Raw genomic sequence first — 15,641 nt, 5'->3', positions numbered from 1 at the left:
TTTATACTAATTCTGCTATACTAATGTTTTTATTTTCCTTTACTGATAGTGTGCTACTTTCTACATATTATTCTATTAAAACATTTAAAATGGGTGTCTTTATTATCTCAGTTGATTTACTTGGAACTAGGAAAAAAAAAAAAAAATCATTAATCTTTATGTGCTAGGATCACCCCTAACATTTTTTCAAAAAGCTGTTTTATACATATGCATTGTGCCTTTCCATTCCTTGGTACCAATTTAAATGAGATGGTATCAGGGAATTCATTTTAGACATAGTCTCTTCACTAAACTCCTCCAAATTCAATTTGTTATCAACAGGTCTTGATGACACATTTCTTTTTCAATTGCCCATCTGTAATTTTTTAAGGACTATAGTCCCTAAATCTTGCTTTTATTAACAGGGAAAAAAACCCCAACATATCCAGTTTAAGGCAATACCTGATCACTGTACTCTCTTGTGTATTTTACAATTAAGAAGTAACATTCTTTTTCTCCAGTAGTCTTATATGTCTTAAACTTCTCTATACAACCACTGAAAACCCAGTGACTATACCAAATTTCCTGGCTGACATATTTGAGATTGAGAACGTTAATGACGTTTGGTTTTGTTTCAAAGATGTATTTTCCTCTAATTCATTCATTACACTGTGAACTTCAATTCTGACTCTGCCTATTTCTATTATTCGGAAAACACCGCTAATGAAAAAAATTTGAGGAGTTCAACTATATCTTTCTAAAATCTTCAGTTAGTCCAGTTTCACATTTGGTATGTGCCAGAATATATCACTACAGAACTGGTTTTCTGGGCACACATCAAAGTGCAGTGGAAGATGCTGCACCATCAGGAAGCTACACTGTTTGCACTAAAAGAGCAGTCAATCATTTGTGTCCTCGTGATCAGGCAACCAGGTAAATTTATAATGGTCCTTTTTCAAGCAGCAGTTAATTTGCTAGACTTGTAGAAGGAAAAACAACATAAAACACTTCTACCAGTTCTGAGTTTTAGCTGTGACAGGTGAGTGTTTTTAATTCATGCTGGAAAAGAAAATTAATGCCAGAGGTTTAGGACATGAAACGTAACAGTGCACCTGAAAATAATTAAACATCAAAAGTATTACACAAAGAATTAAAGAAAAAAGGCTGATTAAATACTCTGTTGACTATCTCCGAGTCTGCAAGAGCACCAACTACAAAGCTGATCATGTTAAAGCTGTCTTACGCTTCTTATTCTGCATTATTTCCAAAGACTAAGACACCACATGTTAAAATACAGGCAGAGCAAAAACTGGGGAAAAATAACACATCTTTCTAGTTGTTCTCCCTAACGTTCAAGTTTCCACCTCTGCTGGTTTTTGCTTGCTTGTTTGTCCAAGGAAAAGCAACAGAGGGAATAAAAGTTTTCAGTATTTTAAGGAATTAATTTCACTCTCACACCCTGGGGAATGTATTTTAGGAAGAACCAAATGTTCAACAGCAATACCCAATTCTATCTACATTCAATGAGCCACTACTAGTTTTATAAACTAATAAGGTAATGAATGTGACACAGTCAATATCAAAACTAATCGGTTGTCCATACACGTAACAGCTATTCTTGCCTATCCTGTTTTTCAACCCTACCTATGAACAGGGCAATTAACTTACTTCAAAACTGTAATTAGTTTTGGTTTTACTATGGTTCCTCTCAGTAAAGAGGGGGAGCTACTGACACCTGATTAGTTTAGTGACTTCTCACTACCTACATAATAATATATTTAGAGTTCTCTTTTTAGCAACAGCTGTTGAAACTTCACAAAATTTAACCACAATGAACCTAACTACTGGTTTCCTTACAGTTAATTTATAGATTTCAAACCGTTCCCAAATGTTTAAAAATTAGTAAGATATGAAACAGTCTTTAAAGAGGGGGGAGCGGAAGTTCAGGAGACAGCATCACAACACTATCTCTAAGAAACCTGGTAAGCTTAAAAGTTTCGTGCCACAAGGAAAGATGATGTTAGAAAATAGTATGTGAACAGAGATTAGGGAGAATTGACTTATTTTGATACCTGCTTTGATACTTGCTTCCATCGTATCAAGCACCACAACTTCTGACAATCACTCTGAGCTAAAAAACGGAATCAGTTCCTCTCTGCAAACTATTTTAGGCTAACAGATTTTCTCTGGATAACCTGCTAGGCCAGTTAACAAAAAAAAAGTTTTCAGTCTTTCCCCTGGCTAAACGGAGCCATCCTCAGCAGCATGACCCTTTGCAGAAAAGCAAATAAACCTGTCACATTAAATACTTCAGAGGAATTATAGACTCAGTTCTTTCTTGCAAGAAACCCATGCTGCTATTTCTCTAGTCAAATTATTATATGCCATACTTCATCCACACAGAGGCCTTTATTGTGATGGCACCGAACATTTTACGTGCTATCAAAACTAGTATGTTCATTAGCCACTGAACTATTGCCACAATGATAGAAAATTGCAACAAAGACTTGCGGATTCTTGGGAAAGTATCATGACTGAATAATTACATTTGCCAGTTTCAAAGCAGAATTTATATTGGATACTACAGTTTACTACCAATGTTTTTCCATGTAAATGCACTGTGACGTTTTTAACAACTGAAAGTAGTCTGAAAGTCGGTTGCCACCCGTGATCCAGCAGCAGGACTCCTCCCACTAGCACGAGGCTAAGACGATGCCCAAAATGAATCAAAGAAAAGAGCGGTACTGACAGCCTGCCCAAGGCTTGGCTTTCTCTGGAGACTTCAGATACAATCACTGTCTGAAATTGAGACTAATTAGCCTACAAATGCTGAAGAAAATGTAGCTAACAGATACATTGATAAGACCCACATTTTCCCTCTGTCATCACAGCAGGAATTCTTACCAAATAACATTGGAAGGACACGTCCCAGGTACCTATATATTGCCCCATCTCCACAAGACTTTCCTCTGGAACTCTGACCTGAACCGACTAGGTTTCAGAGCAATTATTTAGAGATCTTGCAAAATCAGAGAGAGTTTTGCAAGGACATAAATTCCAGGAGTGAACTATCTGCACGGAAAGGTACAGTATGATGCACAGATCCTTCCTGGAGCAGCTGTTTTCAAAAGCTGAAAGAGGCTATAAATAGAGTGCCACTTGATTGCCAGTTCACATGAAACTAAAACACAGAGTAAACAGGAAACAGTAGTTAGTTCTCAGATGTCTTCCTTCAATACATAATTGCCTTCAATATTCCCCATATTTCACATTGTAGCATTATACCACCATGCAAATGAATGGTTCGCTATGCAAGTATCACTCATACACACACATCTTCCTTCCAACACATTGTGAACCACATTGTTAGTTATGGACTTGCTATGAAGGTTCTCCTTTTATTTGCTGAAAAAGAGCAGCAGACAACGAAAGAGACATATAACTCGCTTTATTTTGTACTGGTATCCATAATTGTTTTGACAAATTTACTAAAAAAAAAACACCCACCCAAACAAAAACTACAAACAAACAAAAAGCAAAAAACACACATGAACAATGCCTCAAGTCTTCCAATACTAAGTCAAAATGAAATGCTTGACTTGCATTTGTTCTGTCTGTCAGACTGTTGAAAGAGTATAAAAACAGTATAAATAGGAAGAAACCTTACTTCCCATTCAGACTAGATCAGCAATGGCCAACAATCAACGTTACCTATCTGACCACTGCGGTCTCAAATCTGTGTCCAAAGAACAAAGCTCCTACCTAGAACTGCTTAAGTCTGAAAGAGAAAAGACCCATATATACACTAAAACGCACATAAAAAGGCACCACAACAGGCCTGTCATCTGGGAAATCTGCACACAAGCAATCATACCTGACTTGCAGCAAAATTAGTGGGCCTATTAAGGCCATAAACGCCATTTTGAATACAAGCGCAATGTCTCTACAAGACAAGCACACCGTGTGCTAACCCCTTTCGTTAAAAGCAGAAGTCAGTAAGGACTGAGCAACTCTTGCCACCACCAATGCAGATCTTAATGTCAATCCAGTGGGAAGCCTCTCCCCGGTCCTATTTTCTCAAGGCTATAAAGCTACCGAACATGTTTAGATTAAATGCAAAACAGTAAATATGAGACCTTAACCTAGTCACCAGAGGGATTTTGTTTTTAACTGAAGTTATGCATGTTTTATTGGAGCAGTGTCCAGAAAAGAGATCTTAATAAATCTGCGAGGATGATTTCTACTGATCAAATTTTAGTATTTCAACTGTCAGAGACACAATCATGTAAAAGAAAAAAAAAAAAAAGGTCTTACAGTGCTTCTTCAAAATCTACACACTACAGTCCTAATTTTAACATTGAGCTTTTCTGGAGCAAGCAAAAAAAAAAAAAAAAAAAAAAAGAAAAAAAAAAGGAAAAAAAAAAGAAATTTTTCCTTCAGTATCCAGTCAGGATATCCGTGTTTGATCACTAAAAAGTTAGGACAATCCTCAGCTAAGACTTGGCCAAGCACAGCTGTCAAGACATAACAAAAGTCGAAAGCAGTTAGACCATTCTTTTTCAACCTTTTTTAATTTCAGGACCTCGAAAAATTTTTCCCAAGCACTTCTGTGCACGTAGGTGCTGCACAGACACACGTCCTCTCTGTAACAGGGGGAAACCTCCCAGCAATGACCTTGCTTTTCTCAATTACCTTTTGTGGATTACCGAGTGCCCAGGGACCACAGACAGACAACTACTGAGTTGGACTCGGTAATGCGATATACCACCTTAAATTCCACCAGGAAACCAAACGAAAACCAATACCAACCACAGTCAGAAATGCCTAGGAGGGACAAAAAGACACACTTTTCACAATGCTGTGAGCAAGTTCCATCTCCAGCACTCGGCGTTTCGACTCAGAAGCAGGAACTATGTTGCCACACGAGCACAAAAGAACGCGTTGGCCAGCCACAAGCCATCTTCCCCGGGGAGCCACCCCCCCAAATCAAAGTGGCGTTATGATAGATGCGATAGACTGCTACACCTCCAAAAACACGTGAATAAATATTTTTTTTTATATATATACATATATATTGGGGGGGGGGGGGGAAGGGGGGGGTGCAGAAGGCATGCAACCCGCGCCATTACGAAGAATATCCGTAGTTCTGTAACGCTACGGAAACCTCCCTGAAGCCTCGCAAACTGAAACTAACGCTATTTTTAACCGGCGGCGCCTAGAAAGTGAAAGATAACCGGCTTCGCGTCGGGGGAGAGGGCGGCGAGGAGCCGGCGGGGCGGCGGCGCGGGCCCAGCCCCCGAGGGCTGCGGAGCCCCTGCGAGCACAAAGCCCGGCGCCCCGGGGCCCTGCCCGCCCGCCGGCTGCCGTCAGCCCGGCAAACGCCCCAAAGCCCGGGAGCGACCACGCCACGATCCCGGCGCTGACGTGTTTGGCTAGCGAGCGGCGGCGGCTCAGGGCCGGTAAATCCGGAGCCTGTGCAGCCCGGGGCATAACCCGCGGCCGCCGCGATCCGCCGCCGCCCAACTTCCCCGCCGGCCCTCCCTCACGCAACAGTTCCTTCGGGCAGGCAGGGGGCGGGCGGGGGCCGCCGGGCAGCGCCCGGGGGGAGCCCAGGGCCCCGCCGAGCCCCGGATCCCCCCGCCCCGAGGGCGCAGGGGGCCGCCCCGCGCCCGGCTCAGGAAACTTCGGAGCCGGCCGCTGCGGGACCGCCCGGCCGGGAGGGGGGAGCGGGACGGGCCGGGCCGGGGCGGGGGAAGCGGGCTCAGCGCCCCCCCACGCCACGCCACGCCACGCGTGGACCCTCTCCCCACCGCGCCCCGCCCCCCCCGCCTGCGCGCGCCTCGGGGGGGGGGGGGGGGGAGAAGCCGCTGCCAGCCGCCCCCGCCCCGCGCGTGGGGAGAGGGGGCGGGGGGCTCGGAGCGGCCGAGCGGCGCCCGCCGCCGCGGCCCCCGCCCTTACCCAGGTAGTGCCTCCGCAGCAGGCCGGGCTCCTCCAGCCCCAGGCTCCGCTTCCGCACGTCCCACAGCAGGTGGGGGCAGTGCCCGCGGGACATGGCCCCGCGCGGAAGGGGCGCGGGGGGAAGGGGTGTCGGGCGCTCCGGTGGTACCGGCCGCCCCGCGCGATCACCATGGAAACCGGCCGGTCCGCGCGCCCGGCGCTCGCTCGCTGGCTCGTACGCCCGCCTCGCGCCGAGGCACCGACGGGGAGCGAGCGGCGGCGGCGGCTCCGCGCCCCGCCCCCAGGCATGGCGCCCCGCCCCCGAGGCGCCCCGCCCCCCGCCGCGAGGGAGGGGGCGCGGCGCTCCGAGACCACGGGCGTCTCGCGCGAGCCGGTAACACGGCCTCGGGGGGCCCCGCCCCGCACAGGGAGGGGTCGGTGTGAAAGCGGCGGGTGACGACAGCGCATCCGGCTTCGCCGGCCAAACCCGCCCTGCAGCCAAGCGGTGAAGCCGCAAGGCGGCCATCTTGGGTCTGGGCGCGTAGCCGCGGCCCGGGGTTTCCCGCGCCGGCCATCTTGGATGGGAGAGCGAAGCCGTCCCGGCGTCCATCTCTGAGCCGGGCGCTCGTGCCCTTCCCGAAGACGCCCCCAAGACCTCCCGCGAGCGCGCTGGCGCCAGCTCGCCTCAGGAGGCGGGGACAGGCCGCTCTAGCCAATAGCGCCGCGCCATCCCCGCCGCCCCGCCCCGCCTCGCGCGGAGGCCGCCAATCAGCGCGCAGGGAGCGGCGCTCCTCCCCCCGGCGCGGGGGTGACAGGTGGGCGGGGCTCGCAGGGAGCGGTGGAAGGACGGCGGGTCGCCGAGGGACGGAGCCGCCGCCGCCGCCCGCTCGCCCGCCGACCCGCCGCCGCCCGGCCCCCGCGCCCCCCTCGCCGCCCCGACATGGCGGCTGCCGTCGCGGGGCTCCGCGCCTCCTACCACCGCCTGCTCGACCGCATCGAGCTCAAGCTGCCGCCGCGGTTCCGGCCCTTTTACAACCACCCGGCAGGTAACGGCGCGTCCTCCGCCGGCGGCCCGGCGCCTGGGGCCACCCCGGCCCCCGCTTGGGTCCGCGGAGGAAGAGGCGGGGTGCGGCGGGGGCTGCCGCGGCCGCCTGGGGCGGGGGTACCGGAGCGCCGGGCTGGAGCCGGGGAGGGGGGGGGGGGTGTGTGGCGTGCTCCTGCGGCGGGGGAGGCCGGAGCGGGGCCGCGGGGCCGCGGCTCTGTCCCTGTGATTCCCGCGCCGGGAGGACTGCCGGCGAGCGGGCTCCTGCTCCTTAAGGGAAAACTTCCTTTATTTGGAAAAAAAAAAAAAAAAAAAAAGCCAAACACGATGCGATTCGTGACCCCCGTCTCCCGCAACGCACGAGTGCGCTGGAGGGTCACCGTCCCGTTACTCCCCGGCCCGAATCCGGGCTGTGACCCCGGCCCGGAGGCCCCAGCAGTCGCTTCCTCCGAGTGGATGCGCTGAAGAAATAGAGGGGAGCGCTGCAAGGATTTCTGAGCTTGAAGCGTACCCTGGTTTAAGTCAGGCTGCTGTTTGCTTTGTTTTCTTTCTGCCGAAGAGGACAACTGCCCTTCATGAACCCACTCGGGTAGCTGAAGGGCTCGAGTGGGAATGGAAGGGCTCGAGTTTCCCTGAAAAGACCTACCCTTACCTGACCTAAAGCTTACCTTTGCTTCAGCAAACATGGGAGGGTTTTTTGTGTGTTATTAGGGAGAAACCTCTTGTAAAATGATTTGCTTCAGTGCCATTTAGGTGATGTTTGTCAAGTCAACAAATTGCATAGGGTAGTTAAAAAGAGTGCTCAATAAAATCCTACAATTCCATAGGCTGCTGTTGCCACTGTTTTGTTTCAGTGTGATGTGCGTCCTTGACTCTTCACCTACCTGGAATATGCACTGTGAAAATGGACTTTAGTCAGTTGCTCCATCCCCCTGTAACGGTCCTTTTGTGAAATGAAAATTGTTGCTCTAAAGAAATCACAGTTAAAGAGTGAAAACTGCAGTTATGAAAATGTCTGATTTGTACTGAATTCACTAGACCAATATATATATATTTAACAATCATGTATATAAAGAGTCAATATGTCCAGCACTTCCACTGCAAGGGCACCAAGCCTCTGAGCGCCACATTCATCCCGTGTGAAATCTGGCAGCTTCCAATTGCTTTTATTGAATACAAGGCATGGCAAGCACTGGGAACATCTACGTTCATTCTTCATCAGAACTGTAGTACTAATTGACAAAGGCTTTGGAGGTTCTCTTGCAGTGCTTTTCACTTCATGGAACTGCCTCTGGGCTGCTTTTGTTCACCATCATAATGTTGGAATTCATTTAAAAAAAAAATCCATTTTATAGGGACTCTGTGTGCGTCCGTACATACGTATCTGCCACAATCCGTACTGATGGCATAAGTGAGAAAAGCCACAGAGCAAGCAGGTTTCAAAACTGAGCCTCTGCCACTTCTGTTTCAGCCTTGAATGTCTTGAAGGTGGGTTTGTGATAAAGTTATGCAATAGATGTCACTCTGACTGCAAAATAAGTAGGTTAAAAGTGAAAGGCTCACATTTTATCTCCGGTGATATCTAAGTTTCTAGTCTAATTTCGGAATATAAGTATCATTACCATGAAGTTATAAATCACTTGTGAGAAATGAAGAACAATGCTTGCTTCTTTTCTGGTACAAAAAAAGCTTCCAGTAAAATAATTGATGCCTGGTCTGAAAAGCTGTTCCTTTGGTCTGAAAAGCTGTTCCTTTGGCTGGCGTGCACAGAGGGAGGCTGCTGGCGGACAGCGAAGGGCCTGGGGTACAGCACACCAACTCCCTTGGCTGCCACGGAGTGGGGAACATGGCTCTTGGCAGCCATAGGGAAGCGTGGGCTGAGCTTGTACTCCCTCTCCTTTGGCCTCTGTGGTTCACTTTGCCTGATTAAACTAAACTCTCTGGGACAAAGACTTCTTACATTTAATAGAAATCATAAATTCTATAAACTGGAGACGTACACAGATATCCCAGTTAGCCTCTGGTGTGTCCCTGCTTTGATGTGTTGCTGTCACATTCATCCTTGAAAAATTCTGGGTGTCAGGATCTGGGAAGAGCTCGCCCTGGCTGGGTGCTTGCTGGCGTGCCTCCAGGAGAGGTGTTCTGCTTACGGCGTTTGAGTCTTCCCTTATAACAAGCTTGGCTTGGTACCCTACTTGTCTTCGATTGTTTCTTATCAAGTCATCTATTATTGATAAAAATTGTCAGTCTTCTTGAAAACTCTACTCGTTGTTTAGGGAATGTCGATTTAATAATTTATACTCACCCCACATTCTCCAGTACCCCAAATCTGAATTTGTGTTTTAGAAGAAAATAGATGATAGTAATTAAAGTTACTTCTGTAAGAGTACAGTCTATAAGACTGACTTAGAAAGAGCTATATTTGCAGCCTGATACTGACGTACTAAGCAGCTGCCTAAGAGAACAGCAACTGAAGTTTACATCTTTAACGGATGGATATTGAGCTGTATTTCTTCAACAATATTAGACAGTTTAGTGGCTGCACAACCCCATGCATCCTAAAAAAAATCAAATCCTGTGTAGGTAGAAACGTTCAGTTATCCAAGCAAAGAGTAATGTGCTAGTATTTATTAACTGCAGTTTGAAACTTGATCGCTGTCACATGCAGCATGGGTCTAAGCAAGCTTTATGCAAAGCTGCCAAGCCAGTTTTCGTTGCATTCTGGGTTGCAGTTGCCCTGCCCTTGTCTAGGACTTAGTTGGCTTTAACGTGATGGAGCAAATAGTATTTGTAATAATTAGTCTTATCCCCCAAATTATGAGTTGCTTCAGAGGTGCTTGCTGTAGAAACCTGACAGTTAATTTTTCCCAAGTCAGTTTTAAAGCTGAGGGTGCTTAGAACAGAGAGTGTAGTTACTGCAAGGCCTTTTTAAGGCTGAATTGTTAGTGAAAACTTAGCTCACGTAAAAAGCAAACAACCAAAGTCCTAGTGTTTATCATTGGTATTTAAAAACTTTACTCATAATATGTAACATATTACAGTGAAAACTTGGCTTCATCTTGCATGTTATCCGAATGCTGAGCGGTGGCCTAGCGAGACCTAAAACTTAATGTGTTTTGATGAAATCTGAACCGGTGTCCTGACTGTCTCCCAGCACGGTGCGTTGATACTTTGGATCGTGGTCTCTCTTTTAAGCCTTCAAGCAGTAGTCCTAGATCAATGATGTCTGGCACGGTTGGCAGTATGCACATTTTAGGTGTGGCACGGGCCGTGATTTGGAAAAGGAAGGAGGGCCTGACTTGTTACAGTACCAGTAATAAAATATTTTGGGGTTTTAGTTTATAAGATTCAGTTCACAGAGATTTCAAATACTAATTCTGCTAGTCCAGCTGTAGAGTAGCTTTCAATCACTATATAGAAACTGTCTTCACTATTCCTAGGCCTTATCCTAACTCTTTTCATTATGAATGCATTTTGCCTGCTCTAGTCTCCTTGTTTGCTTAAGAATGGAAATACAAAATCCTACTCGTCTGTTGTAGAAATGGGTGGACTGCTTACACAACTGAAGGTTGATGCACTGAGTTGATGAACTAGGAGTACTAGGTATTAAAGCTTGTACAGTGGTAGAAACTGTGCTAATATGCACAATTCATTATTTAAAAAAACAAAATAAAACTAAAACTAACTGTGGGTATTAAAGCAGCCACATCTCTTACTGAATAATTTAACTTCTTTTCTTTCCCCCCCCTCCTCCCTCAGGTCCCAAAACAGTGTTTTTCTGGGCACCTATTATGAAATGGGTAAGTATAAGATGCCAGCTGGTGTCTGGATGTCAGTCAGAGGGCAATCTGCAGCAACCCATTGAGCAAGCAATAGTTTCCCAGCAGATATCTGAGCCTACAGAAAGCTTTAATACCGAGGCTCTAATTTTTAATATACGGGGAGGAACAAAATTAGCCTTAATAACATATAGTACAACATGCAGGGGATACAGCGGGGGAAAAATGCTTTGGGGAAAAACTGTGCTCTTTGCTGGAAGTTTCACAAAATCTTTCTCTTGTGAAACACCAACTGTTGCTCAAGGTAGGCATGAGCTAGCATATAATTCAAAACTCTTAAAGCATGTATTTCTTCTGAGATTGAGGAATTTGAGGAGTATCTTAAGGAAGCCAAGTCCTAAGCCTCAAAGTTTGAAGGCAGGTTAAAGCATGTCAGAGTACAAGGTAATCTTGAGAAAACACGAGCAGCCACTGCCTAAAAAACAACAACAACAAAAAAAAAGGCAACTGCCATTTCGGCTATCAGTAGGTCTCTTGTTTCCCACTTGGTTACGCCCCTTGGCTACGTCTGTGCGCAGGTGCCTCCTCCTAGTTATTGTATTGGTAGATAAAATAAATGAGCTCTAAAATCATAAAGCTGTTTGATCTCCTTGTTTGATAACAACCAAGGATATAACCTGCTCTTCCTATTGCCAGCTGGTTTGTAAGTTTGCTGTTGTGAACCACAGCTTTTTATGGGCCACAGGCAACACGTTACACTCTAAGCTGTAGCTTGGTTTCTTTGCCAATCTAAACTGGAGCTGCAGTAACCGTGGTTAACCATCCGGAGGCTCTCCCAGGCAATGTGCTCCAGCCTGACAGTACGGGCAACTCTTCTGAGCAGGCTGGTGTTGACTGCTGCTGTATCCAAAGAGCTAATATACAGATAGTTTTTCTTTTGTGAACATGCAGCTCTAAGCTTACAGTGAAGTTCTTCACTGACAAATTGAAATGACTTTTCCCCGATGTGGCAAAGGCACATTTACTGCAGTTACTCAGGTGTGCTGAAAATCCGTACCTCCGTGCCACCACGGCAGCAACATCAATCCCATAAGTGAGGCAGCACGCAGAAGTCTCTGCCCTTGAAAACTGGTTTCTTGATTGGAGCCAAAAGAGTCCTTAGTGGCAGTCAGTGAATTAGAAGCATCAGGACTCTCTTCTTTGTGGCATTTTGCGTTTTGGGGTTTTTTTTGTGAACTCCTGTAACGCGAACATGAAATTGTATTTCCAGTAGAGGGCAATAACACAACAGAACAAATCATGCAGTGTGTTTGCTAGTAATGTTGTGAAGTAGATCAGCCAAGCTATTCCTCACTTCACCTGGAAGTTTTCTACTTTTACTGCAATTATATTAAAAAAGAAGCGCTTTTACCTCCTCAGAGGAAGCTGAGTGAAGACTAGATGGTGTTACACCTACATCTTTACCAACAATATCTTAGCCTGAGCTTTAGGAAGAAGGGCCTTATTTTGATAAACCTCTACTTGTTGCATGAAAACCGATTTTTTTTTTTCCAGCTGCTTTCTTAAGCAGCTGTGCTTAAATTAACCTTGTTCTTAAATTAATACAAAATTGCCACTGCCTGGGATTTTATTGCAAGCCAGTTGCACCCCCCATAACTGTGTTCTTACTCCTACCACAAGGGAATCGAAGTGGATGGTGTCTCAGAGAGTCTAATTACTCTGCTCATATAATTCATCCCATCTCCTGCATAATGCATATAGAATAAGCACTGAGCTAAGAAGCAACTTCCCCTTGTAAAGTGTTTGATCTGTTACAGGAGGTCCTGGTGCTGGACTGGTGCTCACTGAATTTCTCTTTACAGGGTTTGGTATGTGCTGGAATGGCTGACATGACCAGACCAGCAGAAAAGCTCAGCACGGCACAGTCTGCAGTACTAATGGCCACAGGTAAAGCCAAAGTTACTCCCTGCTTTTACACAGCACTCTCTCTAAAACTGTATACACTTCTTTCCAAATCCTCCATCAGTACTAATCCACTTCTATAGAAAAGGCTTAACTATGATACGCTAGCTCTCACCATTGCTGCCAGATGATAATTCTAGGACAGAACTATACTTGTTATTCAAGCTGTACGAGTTCTGTGATTATATAACAGTTTTCTACATGTGTCTTAATTTGGAACTGTCCAGAGCAAGTTGTTATGAGTTAGGATATGAGTTTCATCCCTTAAGTCACAATGATACCACTCATTCCACCAAGTGACGTCTTTCGCTTCAGGTCAAGTAATTTTGAAATCAGTCCAGGATATAGTGACTTTTTTAGAACAGACTTTAAGGGATTATACAATGGTAGGGTAATTGCACTAACGTAACTGGAAAGAATTTCCATGTGTTAAAAGAACTTGGAAGCAGTGGTACACAGACCGCTGCACTACTGTCTGCCGTGACTTTTCACACTGGCAGAAACAATATTCTGTATTCAGGGTGTTCCACCAGGTCTTGTCAGGGGCGGGACTTGTGGCAGCTAAAGCTGAAAATCAAAATTACACGTGCCGCCTTCTTCCTTCTCGGACTTTATTGCGATATCTGACACAGTGCTGTGCATTTTGCATGATATGTAAACCTTTCTTGAGTGGTGGGTTCAGTGATCTCTAAGCTGGTGCAGCAAGCTGGATATACTACAGCAAAATGCCACTAGCCTGCAACTGTGCTGGCGAATTAAGGTCTAGACTGCTGTAGAGTACAGAGGATCTTTGATATTAAGACTATGATTAACTTTATTGTCTAGTTATTTTGGGAAAATGCAATACATCCCCATAGCTGTCCCACTGGCACTTGATGCGCTTTTAACTGAGAAATGGCTAGTTATAAGAAAAGCAGTTGTCTAACATGAAGTTGTAAAACTTGTTTACTTAAACTGGCCCGTGATTCTGTCTCCAAACTTAGGGGAATGTCTGAATATTTCATTTTAAAGACATAACATCTTTAAACTTTCCCTTTCATTCATCAGGCCTTATTTGGTCAAGGTACTCTCTAGTTATTATTCCTAAAAACTGGAGTCTGTTTGCTGTGAACTTCTTTGTCGGCTGTGCTGGTGGCTCTCAACTCTTCCGAATATGGAGGTATGTATTAAGAAGGGCTACTCTACATACTATAACTGAGCATTCACACCACCTCATCTTAACCAGGAATTTATAATTCTACCAGCCTCAATGTCAGTGCAACAGGCAAGAGGAACTGAACAATTAAACATTGCAGAACTTTTTTGCTACATTGTTAGTTTTCCAGTTGAGTGGGAGTGAAGCTTTAAATATTTTCAGTATAGCTAGAGCACTTTTTAAGGAATGCTTTATGTTAGCTGTAATTTCTGGGTCTAAGGCATTCTTTAAAACCCATAGGTCTGACTGACAAACAGCCTAGGCTTTCTCCTCCTCATAAGCTTTGCACTTCTGTCAGCTTTCAGTGTTGAATAGTGTCAGTTGCGGCTGGATCAAAGGGTTCTTAAGCAGAGCAGCATTTTATTTTTAATTTTTTAAAATGATTTCTCAAGGGAAAAATTTGGAGTTCTCTGGCTTCAGTACTGGCCAGGAATGAGGTATACTTGACAACAATTTGGAACTTCTTACATGAACTAAACTGTCCTATCCTGAGTTTCCACCCTCGAGTCCATTGTAATTTTAAACCTCCTTTGCCGAACAGATTGTTAGGAAGACACTGTTATTGTAACTGGTGTTCTATTCTTAGTCTGTGTGCCTTTTTTTTTCCCCCCATAGGTATAATCGGGAGCTAAAAGCAAAACAACATGAGCAGCTGCAGCAAAGAGATGCTTAACACAACAGGTCAAATCCAACAACGCACAAACCCTTCCCCATGGGACCTAGCTTCACTAATTTTAATGTTTTTTCCTCTGAGAAATGAAAGAGGAAATCTAAATGTCTAGAGAGCAAGTGTTTTCTAAGTGCAAATAACAAAGTATCTCCATACATTTAAATAAAGTGCAACCTTTTAAATTGAAGTAACATTGTGTGTCTTATATTGTCTCTTTAAAAGGAACCAGTTGTGGATTGTGCCTAGAATGAGTTGCTGGGCCCAACCATATCTGACTCTAGTGAACAGTGCTGGGAGTGACGCGGTACTGGTGACAGCCAGAGCCTCAGACTGAAGTAATCTTTCATGTCACAGTCAGACCTGCGAGGGGTTTTACCATACTTTCAGTAACCAACAACAGTAGCATTTGCATTTCATTCCCTGATGCTCTTCCCTGATAGCGTAAGGATATTCTTTTCAGCCTCAGCTATGTGTATCTTCATTTGTTTCCCAGCCACCACTGTCTTTAACAAGAGGGCAAACTAGTGTGTGCCGCTGGTGTTTTAGTTTCTGTCATCCTTTACAACTAGAGGCAGAAAATGGGCGCATTTAATTACCTGGTTCTTGGGAGTGTGAAAAATAAACAGCCAGAGCTTCCATTACTCGCTTTCCGCCCTCTCCTTAAGTACATGCAGATTTCCTCTGAAGGTGTGCACTCAGGAAACATGTACATGCCAGTTCTCCAAAGCTCTGGAGGCAGTGGTCTGCTCCCATCTGTGGCATGTTTGTGAATAAACAGCGAAGCCTTCCCTGAAAGTCAACATCTCTCCCTACTTACTCTCCTGTAAAGAGGAAAAATGTGCCACTGTGAAATAGCTTCCGAGCAAAGGCTTTACATGACACTGCAAAAGCTCATCTGTTACTGAGAAGTACAAGGCAACTGTGCTCAGAGCACGGCATCAATGAGCTCCCCTGGCAAGTTCTCTGAGACCTCTTCCACCGAAGCCAGGAGCCAGTACCAGAGCTCAGGAATTTTTATCCAGGAGAAAAAGATAACTGTGAGACAGAGCAGCTTCTTCAGGATTCAGCTTTCAGGAA

The 15,641-nt window shown here is 45.6% G+C and overlaps 2 protein-coding genes across 5 annotated transcripts in view; one reads left to right on the top strand and one right to left on the bottom strand.

Moving 5' to 3' along the window:
* The window catches only part of DCAF6 (DDB1 and CUL4 associated factor 6), a 90,574-nt gene extending 84,388 nt beyond the window's left edge, over nucleotides 1-6,186 (bottom strand). For all 4 annotated transcript variants that reach the window (XM_082304346.1, XM_082304347.1, XM_082304348.1 and 1 more), the window contains exon 1: nucleotides 5,938-6,186. In XM_082304346.1, the coding sequence (XP_082160472.1) occupies nucleotides 5,938-6,031 (94 nt within the window). In that variant the 5' untranslated portion in view covers nucleotides 6,032-6,186. The remainder of the gene's footprint in view (nucleotides 1-5,937) is intronic.
* A 524-nt stretch (nucleotides 6,187-6,710) lies between these two features.
* On the top strand, nucleotides 6,711-14,755 carry MPC2 (mitochondrial pyruvate carrier 2). The gene is made up of 5 exons (XM_082304657.1): nucleotides 6,711-6,962; nucleotides 10,718-10,758; nucleotides 12,600-12,684; nucleotides 13,747-13,858; nucleotides 14,510-14,755. The coding sequence occupies exons 1-5, from the start codon at nucleotides 6,857-6,859 to the stop codon at nucleotides 14,565-14,567; spliced, it is 402 nt and encodes a 133-aa protein (XP_082160783.1). The 5' UTR covers nucleotides 6,711-6,856; the 3' UTR covers nucleotides 14,568-14,755.
* The last annotated feature ends 886 nt before the right edge of the window (nucleotides 14,756-15,641 follow it).

Source organism: Platalea leucorodia (genome assembly GCF_965183815.1).
Source record: "Platalea leucorodia genome assembly, chromosome: 2".
In the NCBI taxonomy this organism is placed as follows: Eukaryota; Metazoa; Chordata; class Aves; order Pelecaniformes; family Threskiornithidae; genus Platalea; species Platalea leucorodia.
The sequence above is the reverse complement of the archived record's forward strand: the minus strand, read 5'-3'. Positions and strand labels throughout refer to the sequence as shown.